Raw genomic sequence first — 19,953 nt, 5'->3', positions numbered from 1 at the left:
GATTCCAACTCTGAAAAATGGGTAAGTGGGTCTGTTTATAACAACTTAGTGTAGTTGTAAAGAGCCTATATAGCCTCTCTGATGTTGGACCGTCACTCAGAACATACACTACGTTGTTATCGTAGCCTGTCCTACCATTTATATCGCCTACTTATTTGATTAAAGCAAGACAACGTCGGCAGTATTGACTGCAAAATATGTTACAGAATATTTCGTTCTGTATGATAGGTGCAATATTTGAAAATCTTTTCTCTGAAATTTTGTATTACATTTATATCTACATTGATGTCAAAACCTAGACTTTCAAACATGATGTCATTTATTAATGTGCATTCGTGTCTAAATGACATATACACATATTTTCCTATTCTATTTTGCCTGGAAACACTTCCAACACGATAGTGTTAATTTCGTCAGACGAGACTAAATATGTTCGTCAACGACCTTTTTTTCCATGACTAAGACGAGACGATGACGAGACTGCGCCAATGTCCAAAAACGCTGACTAAGACTAAATTAACATGCATTATTGTTGACGAAAAAAGACGAGACTAAAATGTTTTGCATAAAATAAAAACTAAGATAAAATCTCTCTTCATTTTCGTCTACAATCGTCTCTACTTTTTCATCATGAGACCGATTAGCCTGCGCTTTTCTCTGATGCTCCTAAACGGACGTTAGAGTCAACCGAAACATCGCTGCACGGGACGCTAGTTAACACTACACTTGGCAGCAGGTAACGTTAGCCTACGGTTAGCTAGCAGTTGGATTTAACACAGTTAAAATTCTGACAGCTAAACGGTGTAAAGATTTGTCTCTATTTCCAACACGAGACGTACGACAGTCTGCAGCTGCCGTTGTCTGAAAAACAACACATGTTGCGTTCACTTGAAATACGCCTCGCCAGTTTCGTGCCGCATTTATTTTATTGTAAAATATCCTTTCCCCATGCAGTGGTTGTTTGTCGTTTACTGGTGAAATAAGGAAGAGGCTCAATATTTATATAACTTTATAGAATTTATTTATTTTTATAACTATTTGACTGAAATGGTTATCAGAAATAATTTATTTAAAAAAAGACTAAAATGTTTTGACTAAAACTTGACTAAAATGGCGAGACTTTTAGTCGACTAAAACTTGACTAACAAAAAAGTTTGGCACAAGACTAAATTAAAAATAGGTGACAAAATTAACACTACTACACGCTCACGTCTCGCGTGAAAATAGGCGTCGGTTCTTTTTCTAGCAGGCACGCGTCTCACGCCGGCAGTGTGTAAGCTCTAACCTGTTAACATGGGAGCCGAAATATAAACGGAAACGCCACGCGCCTGACACGCTCGCGCGACGCATGCAGTGTGTAACCGGCCTAACACGCCTCTGTCTAAACCCTAAGGAGTCTTTCTTCCAACCCTTGCAACTTCATTCTCTCTTCCTTATTTTACCTTCTCAGGTCTACCCATACTGCTGCTATCTCCCTCTCCAGACAACTTGGTTGTTTCAGAATATGTTTCACCTTTTTCATATAGGCCTCAACTTTTTCAAGTTGTACACGATTGTCGTGCACTTCTCTTTTAGAAGCCCAACAAGAGTTGTTTCCAGTACCATATCTTTGTCATTGCCAAACACGGAGCTGTTTTTGTCCACTCTTGTGCCACTTAATCACTTTCCTCCCTGCTGTTGACCTGCGTGAAGCTGCCCCCCCCCCCCCATGTCATCCAAAAATTATCAAAAACACTGCTATTCGTTTGTGCTCCATTTGTGCAAGTTTGTGCCGTAAAAATTATCGTTTGTGCTGTTGAGGGTTCAACTTTACATTTTCTGGCCACTGACGTCACCCACCCCCACATTAATGTCCAAATCTCCCCAAAATGGTCTCAGTCGTTTGTGCTACGTTTGCGCTGATTTGTGCTGTTAAAAAAAAACATTTGTGCTATTATGTTTTTCAAGTTATTACGCTTTATTACGGGCGTCACATCACCCAGCCCCCCATTAATGTCCAAATTTGCCCAAAACTCAATCGTTTGTGCTGATTTGTGCCGTTAAAAGAAACATTTGTGCTACTTCAGTTTTTATGTTATCAGGCTTTATTGGTTACACGACTATGGTTTGCGCTGCAAAGGCTTTTGACACCAGCCATCACTCCCACTTTTTTTTAATGACCTGCCTAATGTAGTTCTACTCAAACATAGGGCCAGTTTCAGCAAATATGACAGAAAGTTAGTTTTATAAGTCTTACCTACTGCACCTTTAACGTGGTTTAATGTACCTAAACAATGATCAACCAGAACCAGGGGGGGAACCAGAGGCAGAAGCCAACAGCAGACCTGCGTGAAGCTGGCCCCCCATGTCATCCAAAAATTATTAAAAACACTGCTATTCGTTTGTGCCGGTTTGTGCCGTAAAAATGAAATGTTAAGGGTTTTAAGTAATTTACATTTTCTTTGTCTAGTTTACTGTAACTTACCCTGAAGTGTTCCCAACTCATTATTGCATTAGCGCACTGTTAATAGGGTTTACAGTGAATTTTCTTTTTTTTTTTATGAGGGAATTTTGGGATGACTAAATGCACCTTAACATTACACATTTTTTTTTTATCCAGATTATACTTTTAAGTGTGATGACCCTTACATTATTTCTGTAGTTTCTGATTTAACTTGAAATGTTTCTGGCTTGCAGCTGATGATGAGGAGAGTCATTTGGCCAGTCAATTAATTAATGCATGCAATATAACACTAGAGGGCGCCAATCACCAGCCTCTAATTATCACAGAAAGGTGTTGAAGTACACTCGGAGAGGCGGATCTTTCATTTCCTTCTTTTTCCCTCCTATCATATCATATAATTGCTGCCTCTGTTACAGAGAAGTGTAGTTACATAACTACCTCTTTAACCACAGTGAAAACAAAAGGCCACATGTACACAGCTCTCATTGGGTGTCTGAATTTGTGTGTGCATGCTTCTTGTATATGTGTGTCTTACACAGATGAAGCAGAACATGAAATGAAAGCAGTGTGAAAGCAGTTCTTTATCCTGCTCTCACTGTGTGTGTGTGTGTGTGTGTGTGTGTGTGTGTGTGTGTGTGTGTGTGTGTGTGTGTGGACAGAATGTAAGCATCAGAGAATAATCGCAGCTTCCCGAGGACATTTTGCCTTCTTTATTGGTGTCCTCTGTAGAGCGCGAGGATAGCTAAAAGAAGACATAAAGAAGAAGAAGGGAGGATGGGCTAATAGCTGCTAACACATAACATCCACCTCTTTTCATTCTTTCTTTCTCTCCACCTCTTTTCTCTTTCTTTTGTCTTTTCTCATGCAAATGAGAATTTCCTCATATTTACTGTATATCAGGATAGCAATGTCGCACTTTGCTGTAGAGGAAGAAGCGTCTTGAAGGCAGGGTAGAAGAAATCCTGGGATGGTGTTAATAACTGAAGTATTACTATCTTCTTGTTATATCAAGCTTTTTATCTTCAGGGCAAAAACACAAGTGGGTGGATCGGGGAGAACCAGGCCAAAAGAAAAAAACATTAAAAAAATCCAGACATAAAAGGCCATCAAGACCAGACTCGATATTTCTTGATTTTCTTGATTCATTAAGTCAACAAAATCTAAGAAAATAGTAAGGAATGACATAAAAAGTGACATAAAAAGAACTGAAAAGAATGTTTTAAGTAAGGATTTAAAAAAAGACTCCTGGGGCAGAGAGTTAAAGCACAGCAGCTCGGAGTGTAAAAGCTGATTAACTCACCTTTGATATTCTATCAGGATTTTGACCCAGCAAGAGAGGTGTTCTCTAAGAATCAGAGGCTACTTTCAGGCTTACGTATAAAGGGTTTCCAAACTTTGGGGCCAGACTTTGCTGACCTTCAAGTGTTACTAGCATGACCTTAAAGCCAATCCTTAAGTTAACAGGAGGCCATTATAGCTAACTCTGTTTCTGTCACCTAGTCTTGGTAAAAAAACGGGCTGCAGCTCTCTAGGCGACAGCTGTTGGAGTTCTGATAAGCCAAGCGTAAAGAACCGAGGCACACGTGACCTTTTCCAGATCAACAAAGAAGAGGCAAAGTTGAATGTTGGAGGTCTGAAGGTAACATGACTAAACAACTCAAATTCAAAGCTTCAATTCCAATCCAATATTACTTCAGAGATTAACCTAAGTGACTAAAATAAGGATAGTCATTATTATATTATTATTTATATTATTCTAATTATTTTATAAGGAGTAAGTTCAAGTTTTTTCGTCTTGAGGTGCCTCAGTAGAGTTGGGTCAATTCCCAGTTTTGGCAGTCCAGTGTACGAGCTTAAACCGGTGTGATTTTATGCATATGTTTTTGTGCTGTACAGTAGGGGGCTCAGACAGCATCCTTGTGGTGCGCCAGTCCTAGGAGTTATTGTAAATGAGTATTACCTATACTCCCTGTCAGGCTGTCAGCTTGTAGCAGTTCTCCATGATAAATGGTCTGCATTTATATATTTTAATTCTGTTGGTTTTAGACTGTGTCGAACAAAACAAGGCACTTGTACACATCACTTTGGGAGATTTTGACAGGCATTTTTCATTACATTCTGATATTGTATAGACTTAACAGCCAATCACTTATTGATCGTAAAAAATAATCTACCGATTTAACGATAATTACAAAATTGTTAATTGCAGCTCTGGTTTCATTCATGGCGAGCTGCTGGTGGCTAGATCCGTTCTGTTTGTGCCTTATTTCTCATTTGGGTTCGGCTCAGAAGGTTTATCTGTCTGTAATGTTAGAAAGTAGCTTCCTGCTACATTATCCAACCCCACCTCCTACTCCTCTTCCCATAGACTAAATAAATCCTCCTCTACTGCTGACACAGCGTTATTCTCCAACCTGCAGCAAGATACAGTACTGCTGCTGAAACAGAAAGAATAGTGATTTTAAATTTTTCTGACCTTTTTTAAATCTACAGCATTGTTTATTTCTCTATATGATCCCTATTTTGTACATTGCTTGCACTTGTAAAACTATTTAGTTACACGCTCCAACAAACACAATATTGCCTTTGACCTGAATCCCAAAGGAATCTGATAAACAGCACGTGGCTTTCAGTGGATGGGGTTTTCACAGACATACTGTGTGTCTTCTAATCTGAATTCCCCTTTTGACCAAATTTTATTATTTCTCGGAACCATGTTCATTTCATTTTACAATCCTCGGGTGTACCATACTGTACGCTTTTCGTTCATCCAGCAGCAAGCAGTTCACAAAAAGCCCTGATGCCAACACAAGATGGTTTTCTATTAGGTCTCCCAAAGAGCTGAACATGCTGAAACATCAATATACTCGAGTACATAGCAGCAGCCTCCATTAACCCAGCTCCTAGTCTACACTATGACCTTGTTTAGTTTCTATAGCACATACCCCAAGGGGATGTTGTTAAGTTTCTTTTTTTCTGTGCACTGATCTGCTTTACAGATCAGATGATTGGTTTTCTGTGGAGGAGAGAACTTTTTATACAAGGACCACATAGCAAATCTGCATGCAGGGCTTCCAGTGAGGACTTTCAGTAGCAAATAGGGGGGAAAGACCATATGGATGAGATCTTTGATTATTAGCCCTCTGACTTCAGTCCAATAAGCAGTCCTTTCTTAAGATGGATGCCAAAATAAATAAATAAAAATAATATTGTGTTAAAGGTCCCATATTGTAAAAAGTGAGATTTCTTGGCTTGTCTTGTTTGATTTTAAAGCAGTGTAAATAAATACTGTGAAAGTACCAAAACACTCAATCCACAGAGAAATGCAAACAGCACGAATTCAGCTACCGTGCCTTTTAAACGAGCTGTCAGGACTTCAGTATGGTTATGATGTCACAACTATACTATATATAGGTAGAAAGGGCAGCTATAGTGCCGTTACATTCATTCCCCGGCTGCAACGACTGTGCAGAGACTCGAAGAGCGCAGATTCGGAAGACCCCACAAAACTGACCAATCAGAGCAGACTGGGCTTTTTCGGGAGCGAGGCTTAACCCTTGTGTTGTGTTGTCTTCCTGTCAACGTTTTTGACACCTTTTTTTGACGCCTTTTTTCGCAGTAAAGTTTTTGCTTTTTCCAACGTTTTAAATTGTTAAATTTTTCTTCTACACATTTTCAGCGCTTATTTCTACGTCCCATATTTTCTGATATAAAACAAAAATTGAAAACGGGTCAATGTGACCCAAAGTTAACACAAGGGTTAAAGAGACAGAAGCTAAAAGGGAGCTTTCCAATCTGAGGGTGACTACAGGTATATTCAGACAGACAGTATGAGGAAAAAATGTGTTGAACATTAATGCATGTAAACATGTTCTAGTAGAAACCCAAAATAGATGTGTGAACCTGAAAATGAGCATGATATGGGACCTTTAATAGTCCGTCCACAGCAGAAAGACTTTCATACGTTATTTAGAATTACCAGTCAGAATGCAGATGATATAATATTACTTGAAGAGCATGAAAAACATATACAGTTATCATATTGTGTGTGAACGGCTACAGTGGTAAACCAGGATAGAACACTAATAGTACATTTCTGACAGAAGTGCAGTTACTTTAATCTGGGTCCAACAGTGCTGTCATATACTGACCAATCTAAATCCTGGTCTGTTGATGTTTGGTACAAAACAACTACAGTGTTAAGCAGAATTAAACCAAAAGTCAAAGATCTCTGTGTACCGTTACGTACATTAGTTTTGTGTACTAAGTGTAAGTGTTGAACTTCTGCACCCAAAAACACTTACAGAACTTTTGTTGTAGAAACCACTGCTGGCTGTGTTTGTAATGACAGGAAGAGGACAGGAAGTATGCATGGCTAAGAAAAACAACAACCTGTGTGCCAAAATCATCCTAACTGAAATTAGCAAGACGAATAAATGCACTTTATTTGAAAAATGTGCAACTTGTGCTGGATTTTTAATATACAACAGAGAGACATTTCACATAACACAACCACAGCATTATAACATCTCTAACTCAGTCAAGTATCTGTATCTTTTAGAAGACAGCGGTTTCTAAGCTATCTAATGTGGCCTTAGTGTATTGCAGCTAGCAGCAACAGTGGTGGCATTAGCCAGGAAGAGGAGGCCTCACAGGGCACTTTAATCTTTATTGACTGCCTGGTTAAAGCAGCTGCCTTTGTTTTCCTGCGCCTATTGATTATACAGCAGTAGACAGGACACACAGTGGACAAATAAAGTTGCCTGTTATCAAAAGTGGAAGAGAAGAGAATGAGTGAGTGAGTAAATTAAAAGTTAAGAAATGAACCAGGACAGAGGAAGGAGAAGAGAGCCACACCATATTTTTAGCACACCATACCGTCAAAAAGCCTGTATGTGTACAAATTATGTGATTGCAACATTTAAAAATCTTCTGATGACGTACGTTTTTATTTGCGTAGAAATACCACAAGCTGTTAAAATATGGTAAAGTCAATGTGTTGCTTTCAGCGTCATGGCTGCCATGATAGAGTGGCTAAGTGGGCGCTGCTTGTTTCAGAAGTGTTTGGGCCCCATTCTGTTTTCCCATTTCAAATGTTTCTTTAAATGATATCCTCAATGTTAACTAACATAGAAACACAGGACTCTCCCCAATAACATACGATCTTATAGGTTTATGATTGTTCTCCAGTTATATATAGTTATATATTATGGTAATATTTTCCGTTTGTTTTTTTCTATTTGTCAGCAGGATAATAGAAAGGCTAGTGGCCTGATTTTCATGAAACTTGGTGGAAGGGTGTAGCATTGGCCAAGAAGCAGATCTAATTCACGCAGCGGATACAGAAATCATTTTTTCACTTTAGTTCACATTGACGGAGGCATTTGGCCGCGAGCTCGGCCCTTCTAGTTTTTACTCGTATTCGGACAAATCATGTTTGAATCAGAGCTGTAGTAAATTCAAAATGCTTCGTTGTTGAATAAGGGAACAAAAGACATCGCCATAGTTGCTGAAATTATAAAAATTTGACTGAACAGAATCTGAAATGTAATTAATTTTAGGATGCAGATGTTATTTTATTCTTATTCTCTGAAAAGCATAATTTTTGGCTTCAACATGCTGTTAGGACAACATTTTAAGCTTAATCGTACTTCAAGCCTTGCAGTTATTCTTTTGTACTGAGGCTTCAACAAGGAAAACACTGTTCTCTCCCCGAAAAAGGACTTTATAAGTAATTTGTACAATTATGACCCATATTGATGTTTTATTGTTAGGCGGCGCTCCCTCTAGCGGCGGTAATAATAATGACGAGAGAAAGACATGAAAGCCACTGACAGGCTCAGATTAATATTCTAAGTGTCTGACAACATTATGGAAAGGATCCCTATAGAGATAGACCTTTTAAAAGACCTTTGAGACCTTTTTTGTTTAACCAGAAACAGCTCTGAAGTCGCTAGCGGTAAACCCACCAGACTCCATTTAAAAAAGCAATACATTTAGCGTGTATATAGCCCACATATTTTCACATGTAAATCGGTAAACTATGTGTTTATTTCAACCAAAACTAGAGTTGTGATGGTTTGGAAAAGTGGAAAGACGACCCAAAACAGTTTTTCATCGTTTTATTTTGGTTCTCTCAACTTTGTGTGTAGTGTATTTTACAATGCTAAATACAGCTGAAAAATTGCATTATTAACTTACATTGTAGCTTGTTTCGCCGCTGCCGACTGTAGCGATCTTAATACTGGACCAACGCCAAAGATTGTTGTTCCCCACAAGCCACAAAACATAGGAAAATAGGGTCCAGGTTGAAAAAAAACGGTAGTTACCCTATAAGTATAAGAGCGGCAAACAAACAAAGGACTTTCACCCAGGAGAACGGGGTTAACTTTATAGAACAAACAGAACGAAGTCACCTTCTTCATCACTTTCGTAACAGGAAGTGAAGTAATATAACAAATGTACTGATTGTAGCAGTTTGGTTGGCTAAAACTGAACAAACTGTGACCGGTTTAGATATATTGTAAGGAAGGGAAATGCTCCTATGGGTTGTATTTCCTGCCACTGCTAAGGGCGCTAATTTATAAAATGCTCCTTTTGGTATATATATAAATATATGTACAATTTACAATACATTTTAATATGTGTCTTGCCCCCATATAAACTCAGTTGCCAGTGATTAGGTACTCCTAGCTAAAACTAATGCAGCCTAATACAACATCCTGCAATAAACCTTTATTAAGGTTATCATGTTAAGTGTTTGTTGAAACTGTTGTAGAAAGGTGTTGATTTTACTGAAGGGTCATTTTGGAGGCTGTAGTTTGTGATGTTGTTGAATTGAAATATACTGAGGTGTCTATTATTTTGTAATACATTACTTTAAATTGATGCAGCAAAGGCTTTATGGCCACTGATGTTTTTCAAGTTTAGAAACTAATCCACAGCAGTCTTGTTCTGTACTCTGCAGCTGACGGACTTAGACTCTAAAGTAGCATTCTGTTCTCACTAATCTGTTTGGGCCTTTTCTTTAATGGCTACCTTGAAAAACTTTTCGAGTTTTTGAGTCCACACCAGAGCCAAGCGATCACAACAACAGCAACGTGTACAAAACGGAACTAGAACTATACTGCAACCTACGTAGTTCCGGTAGCAAAGTAACATACTATAACAAGTTATCCTTTTTACTTTAATCATGACTGGCATATTAAACATAGGTCAGAGAACAATAATACCTACCAGTACTACAATATGGTTCTATCCCTCACTGTGCAGGCGCTCCCACCAGTGGACCCAAACACAGAACACAGACTCAAGAGGCAGATGACATTTAACAGATTTATTGTAATTGGAGGAGAGGAGATGAGATGAATAAAGATGGCTGGAGACAGCAGGTGGAATGCAGATAGCAAGGCGGGGAGATTGACCGAGGTAGCAGGGCAGGCTGAGATCCAGAAGTGCAGGAGACATTTCAAGTGATTTCACTGTTGCAGACAAATTTCCAAGTTTGGAATGAAATCCTGAGAGTCTTCTCCCATCATCTCAAGCGTTTGGTGTAAGGTGGTCATGAAACTAAGTCCGAGTCAGTCTTTTTTTCCGTCTTGACGTTTTGACAAAATCTAACGTGTTTGTTATTATTGTAAGTTTTAAGTCTTGGTAGTGAAGTGAAATCATGTTAAGAATTTCAACATCCAATGGGTGCGCTCCTTCCAGCACCAAACATGAAGCAACAACCGGCTAGGATCAGTGTTGGTCATAGTTGCTGTGGTACCGCGCTAAGCTAAAGAGGGAAATATGCCAATCTTCAACACTTCTGAAGCGAGTCATCCAACGGGACTTACCGCCAGATAAACGTGGACCTCCGGGTACTGCTGATTCATCCGCATGTACTGCAGAACAGAAAATTTGCAAACTTTCCCTTAAGTTACCAGCTCATGCTAGCGATAGCTAGCAAGCTTGGTTAAATTTATCAAAACAAATCTGGCTGTAGTCTTGCAATTTGTGACCCTGCAAGATCTCCAGTCCTCACATATTATGACAGTCTTTGACGTTAGATGTGAGATGATTGTCTTTAGATGTGAGATGGTGTCAGACTTAAGTCTTTTCAAAGTCTGTAGCATACATGCTTGACACCAATTTGCAAAAGAACATTTAAAGGAAATAAAAGAATGAACATTTCAGAGAAGTGGTACTACAGCGAGAGAACAAGGACGAAAAGGAAAACAAATGTTACAGTAACATATGTATACTGTGTTTAGCCTATACATTGTATCATAACTAAATTTACATAGTGCTGTACTCCATCAACAAAAGTTTTTAAAGATTTTTATATATATATATATATATATATATATACAGTGGGGGAAATAAGTATTTGACCCCTTGCTGATTTTGCAGGTTTGCCCACTTACAAAGAATGCAAAAATCTACAATTGTAATCATATGTACATTCTAACAGTGAAAGACAGAATCCCAAAGAAAATTCCAGAAAATCACATCATATGAATTTATTAAAATTGATAACCATCTGATGAGGAAAAACAAGTATTTGACCCCCTGGACAAACAGCATGTTAATATTTTGTAGAAAAGCCATTATTGGCCAGCACAGATGTCAAACGGTTTTTATAGTTGGTGACAAGGTTTGGGCACATTTCGGCAGGGATGTTGGCCCACTCCTCCCTGCAGACAGCCTCCAAATCATTCAGGTTCCGAGGTTGTCGCCTGGCAACTCGAATTTTAAGCTCCCTCCAAAGATTTTCAATCGGTTCAGGTCTGGAGACTGGCTAGGCCACTCCAGAACCTTGATGTGCTTCTTCTTCAGCCACTCTTTTGTTGCTTTGGCGGTGTGCTTAGGGTCGTTGTCGTGCTGAAACACCCATCCTCGACCCATCTTCAGCTCTCTCACTGAGGGAAGGAGATGTCGGTCCAGAATTCCACGATACATGGCCCCGTCCATCCTCCCCTCAATACGATGGAGTTGTCCCGTCCCCTTGGCTGAAAAGCACCCCCAAGCATGATGTTGCCACCACCATGCTTGACGGTGGGGATGGTGTTCTTTGGGTTGTACTCGGTGTTCTTTGCCCTCCAAACACGACGAGTTGAGTTGAGGCCAAAAAGTTCTATTTTGGTCTCATCTGACCACATCACCTTCTTCCAGGCCTCTTCTGAGTCGTCCAGGTGGTGAATGGCGAACTTCATGCGGGCCTGTACATGTTTCTTCTTGAGCAGGGGGACCTTGCGTGCGCTGCAGGATTTCAATCCATGACGGCGTAGTGTGTTACCAACCGTTTCTTTTGTAACTGTGGTCCCAGCTGCCTTCAGTTGATTCATCAGTTCCCCTTGTGGTTTTGGGATGATTCCTCACCGTTCGCATGATCAGGGACACCCCACGAGGCAAGATCTTGTGTGGAGGCCCAGACCGAGGGAGGTTGGCGGTGGTGTGGTGCTTCTTCCATTTCCTGATAACTGCACCGACAGTTGATCTTTTCTCTCCAAGTTGCTTTCCGATTCTCTTGTAGCCCATCCCAGCCTTGTGCAGATCAACAATCTTGTCCCTGATGTCCGTAGAAAGCTCTTTGGTCTTGCCCATGGTGGTGATCTTGGATGCTGGTTGTTTGGGTGTTGACAGGTGTCTTTTATACAGGTAACGAGGTGAGGCAGGTATATTTGATGTAGACAATTGGTTTGGATTGGGGCTGTGTCTTAAAGAAAGACTAACTGGCTTGTAGGAGCCAGAATACTTGCTGTTTGTCCAGGGGGTCAAATACTTGTTTTTCCTCATCAGATGGTTATCAATTTTAATAAATTCATATGATGAGATTTTCTGGAATTTTCTTTGGGATTCTGTCTTTCACTGTTAGAATGTACATATGATTACAATTGTAGATTTTTGCATTCTTTGTAAGTGGGCAAACCTGCAAAATCAGCAAGGGGTCAAATACTTATTTCCCCCACTGTATATATATGAGACCTAGTTACAAAGAAATTATGAAATTAAAAGTGAATTGTTACAAAATTGAAACACAAATGTACCTGTCTGAAGTTTGTTGATGTCAAATATGTTTAATAACTCCAGGGTTTAAAATAAAGGGGCAGTATGAGCATTCCAGCTAGAGTAAGTGAACATTCAAGCAATTCTTTTTTGTAATAAAAAAGATGGGGTCAATATCGTTTGAACACACAACTGAGCTGCAGGTTCTTATATCAGAAATTAATCCCCAGATCTTAAAGCTTACCCTTCTCCCTCCAATGTGTCCTTATACAATAACTTAAGCACTAAAGTGATCCAAGAGATAAGTGTATGCTAGGATATCAATGGCTTTAGACCTCACTAACCTCACTAACCTCACTAACCTCACTATTGATTTGGAGTTACAATCCATGTTCTTTTCATTTGTGGTGAACCATGTTTCCTTACCATTTAAAGCTGCACTAATGAATGCTTTTTTATTGATTTTTATTTTTTTAATTGCAATTACAATTCCGTCCGTTATGTCTTCATACTTTGGTGTTTTGGGTGTTTAAGTATGTCATATGTTTTAAATATGCAAGCATTTCCATTCTATTCTAAGATGGTGCCATGGTAGTTTAATTGAAGGTTTTATGAATTGCTCCAGTGTGTGTGTTATTTAATTATGAAAGCCTGAAAATACACATCACGCTACTAGTGCCATAATCTCACTTGAGCCTGATTTTGGCAATTATAAAGCAAATAATGTCCCCGTCTGAAATTGGGCCGGTAAGGGACAGAATTGTCAGGTCCGAATTTTTGTCCCGGTCCGTCCCTCTGTAGAAGCTCATGTTGCGACCTAGAAGTGTTATCCAGAAGTATTATGTCTCCTTTTTTATAAACTGGTCAAATGGTTTCCAGATTTTCTCATACAACCCCAATTTGTTTTTTATCATAAATGTTAACCTCTCCATGGACATACAGTACATTGCGCCACAATGAATCTCTTACAATTGATCAACTGACTACTACAACTGTGCAGTTCCCCTCAGCTCTACTGAGCGTTTTAACAACTTTTAGCTCATTGTTCAAAGCCCACAACTTCACTGTTTGGGTTCACTCTCACCGCTCTCATCAACCTTCTTTCCCAGCTGTTTTCTGTGAAAAAGCTCTAAATAAACCTTACACTACATGCTCAGCACCAAGCAACAGAAATACAAAGTCAGCAACTAGCTGGTGAACATACTGCAGCATTTAGCAGCTCAAGAGACTTTTTTATTTTTAGGTATCTTCTTGAATTCTCCTTTTAAGGGTTTTTGCATATAACCTGATCCCCATGTGTTTCATATCAAAATGTTCAGAACAAACTCAGCTTTCTGTATAGTTTATAATGTGTGTGCACTCAATGTAGCCTGTCTCGTATGTCATTTTTATATAATGTTGTTTTTATATCATGTCGTTTTTCTATATTTTAAATGTGTTACACCACTTGAGCCACGGTGAAACGTCACACTTGACTTGACTGCCATCTGTAACCGTTAGGCGTGGCTTGGGAGTGGCCTTGTAGGGAATCGAAGCAAGTGCATTCTGGGAGTTATTGTCTTTCATCCACATGAGTCAAAAATACATTTTCTGGCTTTTCTCGGTCTAGAAGGCACCAACTTCTTATTTCTTATTTCACATTTCTACTACATAAATGACCCAATTTAAATACATATTCATCTTTCCAGCGGTGAAATATCCCTTTAGGGTGAAAAGAGGAGCTGCAGCAATGTGTAGTACAACACAAATATGGTGTTTTTTGAAAATTAAACCAAGTAAACCTATACTAATATATACTGTAAATACAATTATGAACCTGAAAATGAACATAATATGAGCACTTTAAGACAAAGCTAAAATGAGAGTGAATGTTGGATCCATCAGGTGAGAAAAAGACACCTCTCTTTTGATGCAACTAGCATTGCTGTCTGGCTTTATAAATGGGGAACTGTTTGCTAAACCAGAATCAAAACTTATGCAGTCATTTTTGAAGAAAACTGTACACTTTCAGGTTCTAATCAACATCCAGTGGGACCTGACTTTTTTCTTTTTTTTTTTTACTAACCCATTTATTCTGTCTGTGTCTTGCAGTCATGGCAGCATTATACATGGGCCAGAGGCACCACAAAGAGAAAGAGACTCTGATGACATCGAAAGAGGACATCCGCGATAATGTCATTCACTATGACGACGAGGGCGGCGGCGAGGCGGACACTCGGGCCTTCGACATGGGCACTTTACGCAACATGCACTCCCAGCGCACGAGCACTCATAGCAGCACCTCCAAGAAGGAAAAAAATGGCTACGGAGACGGGATTCTGCTGCATCTCAGCAGCCGCTGCGACGACGTCAGGTCACCCGACATCCATCGGCAAACAGCCAGTGTCATCGCCGCCGCGAACGACAAGGCCCCGCCCGCTTCCCGTGGCAAAGTGACTGATGGCGACGCCGAACTGATCAGGGAGTTCATCTCGCATCGGCTGGAGGAGAGTCAGCAGGGTTACGCTGCCCCACCCTATGATTCGCTGGCGACCTACGCCTATGAGGGCGAAGGCTCGGTGGCTGGCTCGCTCAGCTCCATAGAGTCATGGGTAATTGACCATTCAGAGGATTTTAGCTCCCTCGGCGACTGGGGACAGCCGTTCAAAACACTGGCTAGCATCCTGGACAGACAGCCGCCTACTCTGACTGAGGAGAGCTGAGAGGAAGCTGGACAGCAGAAAGAATTTTGGGAGGCCACCTCGGAATTGGCTTTCTTTTTTAGACATGTTTTTTTTTATTTTTTTTTTACTGTGACAGGCACTGGCTAGAATGATGTGAGGATTTTTTCTTTAGAAAGCTGTCCATGTGAAGTAGAGTTGTGGACCGGTTAGCGAGAGAGCGGATAATCTAGCTACAGGTGCGTGGAAAAGGTCAACTTGATAGCTCCTCAAAGTGCCTGAGGTATTATGTGTTTACATGTATTTTAATTTATGTTACTTAATAAAAAAATATCTCCATCTGATGTGATTTCCAACATCAGGTCCTTAAGTCTCATCAAAACATTTCTTAATAGGGATTCAATCGGAAAATCAAATGCTTTTCTCTTTGTAATGCCGGCCAGTTGGTTCCCAGAGGAGGACTCGTACTGACTTGTGATCACTTCCTGTGATCCCCTAACTTTTCCTCTAGCGCCTCCATGAGATGAAATGTCTCAACAGCTACTGCTATCAAATTTCAACACGGTCTCACGGCAGTTCGTGAAATGGTCGCGTTATTTTTAATCTATTGATTTGTGTACACGGACACATTTATCTTGTATTTTTTTGTGGTGGTCAACACGTAATGGGAAGCATGTATACGGAGGTTGGGTTTAGGAAAAGAAGAACGGGGAAAGGACACGTCACACACTGGGACACGATCCGCGGTCTTTGGGGGACACGCGACAACAACGGGAAGGTTGGGTTTAGGGAAAGAACAACGGGGAAATGAAACGCCTCCCCAACCAACCTCCCGGCATTTCATACTACTCGCTACCGTAGTTGTGCTGTGATCACGAAAGATGCTTCCCATTGAAATACATTAATTTACAAAAACGTGCTGACCACCACGAAAAAAAACGACATAAACGTGTCCGTGTACACGAATCAATAGATTAAATAACGTGACCATTTCATGAACTGCCGTGAAACTGGGTTGTGAATTTGGTACAGAAATTCTTGTCCCCAACAGGGGGAATTGTAATAGTTTTGGTGATCCCCTGTACTTTGTGTTTAGTGTTTATTAGCAAATGTTAGCTTGCTAATACGCTAAACTAAGGTGGTGACCATGGTAAATATCAGCATGATAGCATGGTCATTGTGAACAGCAGGCATTAAAGGTGTTTAAAAATACACAACCAAAGGACTTGTCATGGGGCGGTTGGCTAGTTGCGGTTAAACAAAATGTCCTACCTACTGATTGTGAGAATGATAAAGTCCTACTCCAGTCTTGAATCATGTAAAATAATGTTCTATGATAAAAAGTAAAAGAAAAGTCTGAAATAGGGGCTGGAAGCACATCGACTCTTTTTTCCTCATTGAGAAATTCTGGATTTGGCCTCGCCCCACCCACCATCGCAGCACGCGCTAGGTTGACCGGCGAAAAAGCAATGCAATATTACGAACAGGCTCATACAATATAGTACGAAAATGTATGCACACCAATTTGTATGATATCCTACGAAATATGCCGCCGGCAGGTCATGTGACACTGGCCACAGAGCTCTGTTGTATCCGCGGCAGTTGCAAATTGAGTTTAGCCGACAAAAGGTGACTGTGAACTGGGTACAGGGCACCGCCAGATGACGGTCCTTTCAGGGACCATGGCAGTTGAGTTTAGCCGGGAAAAAGTTAGCGTCATGCGGCGACAAGAGTTAAGTTTAGGCACCAAAACAACAAGTTAGGTTGAGGAAAAAGAACGTGGTTTGGATTAAAACATTACCCAGGAATGAAAAATGCGTTTACTTGTCGAAAGTCTTTTGTTTTCCACAGGTAACGAACATCGCTACATGGCTTAAAAGCGCTGTGTTTTTTAACCCATCCGACTGTCTGTCCCCAGCGTTCTTATACAGCAGCGGTCATTGTGTTGCAAAAAATAACATGGAATACATACATATTACAATGCATTACTTTTCGTAGCTATACAAATGAATGGTTTATGAGAACAGCCTGGTAAAAAAAAACAGTGCACCTCAAGATGGTGGCGTGGAGCGGACCTGCTCTCAATTTGCAGCAATAGTTTTGTTGTCTGGTTTATAAGTCCTGGAACATTTCCGAGAATGGTCCTGAAAAATTATTTCTTAAAAAGAGTGGGAACTCTGATTTAGCTCACATTGCTTTTTTTAATTTAGATCCATTTTCTTGCATGCGATTTGATATCAGTTTTTTTTTTATACATTGAAAACTATGGCACTCCTTTTCTGTGATCCATTGTGTTTCCACTTTATTTGCTCTGCAGTTGCTTTGAAATATTATTGAAATGGCAACCACCAGATAAAGCTAGACAAAACAGAATAACTAGAATAGAAATAAAAACAGGTGGACTGATAAACTTTGAGTCATCAGTATGGGAAATTAATTCAGTTTGGGGGGGGGGGGGAGGAGGACACAAGCAAAGAATTCTTGCTCAGTCATATGGCACATGTTGACACTGAAGTGTGGGCTGTGCGCTAATTATTCTTGTTTGTGCACATTAGTCATGATCCTGAGCCAAATGTAGGATTACAATAAATCTCAGACTTAGCCTTTTCAGAAAACCCATGTGTCTTGTAGGAGTTATCAACATCATTACTGTCCACGTGCCATGTATTGATAAAAAGAACATATTCAGCCTCTCTTCACCAGCTTTTACACGGTCTAAGGGTGTACTTATGTCTGGATGTTTCTTTGTTCTGGATCATAGTTGAAAAAGGACCTGTTTTTTATGTTTGGATGGTCTGGTAAATGAACGAACGACACAGCACAGCAACGCAATCCCTTTTTTGTCCTTTTGATTCTGACCTTCTCAGCGCCACCTTTCCGTTTTCTTTTTTGGCTTTCCATCATAAGACTCACACACTGTCTGTTAACGTTAGCGATAGACTTCCAAACGTGACGAGGAAAAAAAGAGGTGCTCGATGGCTTTACATTATAGGCTGACCAGGGCTATGCCATTTGGGGAGGGGCCGCTCACTGATTCCCCTATATTTTTGAAAATCCTAGACATGGTTGTGACCTGCACTTCGTTAGTGATTTCTGATTAGCCTGTGTTTGTATTGAAATAAGAGGCTGCTGCGGCCCGCCGTACGGGTTGGGCAGCGGCCGGTTGGTCATGGACCATTCGTACACCAGGTTGCCGGATGGTGTTGCTAAGATACTTGCAATGCATAACTATTATCAGACCAGCCCTCGCGGCCTCGAAACACTACCGGCCCACCGGGAAAAGGCCTGACTCTCCCGAATGCCACTCCGCTACTGTCTGGATGTGTTAATAGTTAATTATTGGCTAACATGTCAACCATAACAGCTTCATAAGGTGATAATGTTAGTGTTATGTTCGCAGAAGAAGAAGACGATTAATTTATTGACACATTTTGTCACTCTGTTGGTATTACACATTACACACAGGCCAGAAATACGCACACATGCCCAAACAGGACCTATACATGCATTATTGGAGAGGTGGCAGGGCAAGTAGGATGTCAATGAAGGCAAAATAAACCATTATTAAAGTTATAGGAACTTCAGGTTGCTGGACATGAATGAAAAAAAGATTAAGAGACGATCTGTGCATGAATCCCGTGAAGAAAGTAACATGAGTCTGACATCTGTGGCAATCTGTATATCCCAGGTAAGTTACAACACTAGGATTACATTACATTAACATTACCACAACAGGTGAGCCACATCTTTGTGTTTGGAGTGCCATCACAAAGAAAGCGCAAGGTAACGGCCAAAATGAGGGACATCCAGCGGAATTTCTGGCGGCAACGGAGTAATCCCTGAAGTGCAACGTCATGGATATAGACTACTTAGACACTAAATCATGGAAAAATAGGAGCCAGGTTGAAAGAAATTTTACACTAAATAATTTTTTGTAATTCTAGAAAGAAATATGTCCTCTACTTTTCTTGCACTTAATACACCAGCTTACAGTCTTTAGATGCTGTCATCTATCTCAAACTGTGGGGGAAAAAGCCGTCAGGAGGATTAATTTGTGCTTAAAAAAATGTATGAAACTCCCACCAAGAACCAGACATTCTCTGAGGCAAATAGAAACAGTTAAACAGTTGGGAGACCATTTGGTTTGTCCTTTGGAAATTGGCAAATCAATACCTGTCCATGTGCATCAAATTCATCTTCTCCTTTGCAGCTGCTGTGATGGCAAATAGATTTTGTTGATTGCTACGGCGTAACAGATAGCCTCAGACAGTGGAGATGACCTTCACTTCATCAAGCCTTGATCTCAGCTGTGACAATGGACAACACTTGGCTACCGACAGTTATGGTACAATCGTTCCAATCAGAACATGCCAGGATAAGGAAACAGTTCATATATGGGATGGGAAATTCCGTTGGATCAGTATTAAAAATGGAATATCTATATATTTATTTATATTGTTGATTTCTCTGTTTCTAAATAAATATAAAAAAAAGTTCCCAAGCATTTGGTATTCTGCTTATTGAACAATGTCTTTCATTAAGGGAGAAGATGCTGCAGAGGTTCCCGATACCCAAAAATAGCCTCAGCTTTTCATTGAAAGCAAGTCTTCCAAAATACAAGCAGCACTGCACAGACAGCAGAGTTCACAGAAGCCCTCTCTGAGGAGTTACACCTAGTTACACTCCTTCCAGTTTTTTTGTGATTGTTGCGGGCAAAAATCCTTGATTATGCGGCACGTTTTGTTAAAAAAATGCGATGGAGTATGCGGGATATTTATGCAGTTTTATGCGATGAATTTGCGGGAACTTGCAAAAACTTTGGTTTGATGAAAAAGAGAAAAAAAGTGATTCCCAAACACC

The 19,953-nt window shown here is 40.2% G+C and overlaps 1 protein-coding gene across 1 annotated transcript in view; it reads left to right on the top strand.

The window, feature by feature from the left end:
* The window catches only part of cdh12a (cadherin 12a), a 60,448-nt gene extending 45,011 nt beyond the window's left edge, over nt 1-15,437 (top strand). The window contains exon 12 of the mRNA XM_028594357.1: nt 14,525-15,437. Within this exon, the coding sequence (XP_028450158.1) occupies nt 14,525-15,135 (611 nt within the window). The 3' untranslated portion in view covers nt 15,136-15,437. The remainder of the gene's footprint in view (nt 1-14,524) is intronic.
* Nucleotides 15,438-19,953: the final 4,516 nt, after the last annotated feature.

This window comes from Perca flavescens, chromosome 12 (assembly GCF_004354835.1).
Source record: "Perca flavescens isolate YP-PL-M2 chromosome 12, PFLA_1.0, whole genome shotgun sequence".
In the NCBI taxonomy this organism is placed as follows: domain Eukaryota; kingdom Metazoa; phylum Chordata; class Actinopteri; order Perciformes; family Percidae; genus Perca; species Perca flavescens.
Note: the sequence above shows the minus strand (reverse complement) of the source record. Positions and strands in the feature narration are given on the sequence as shown.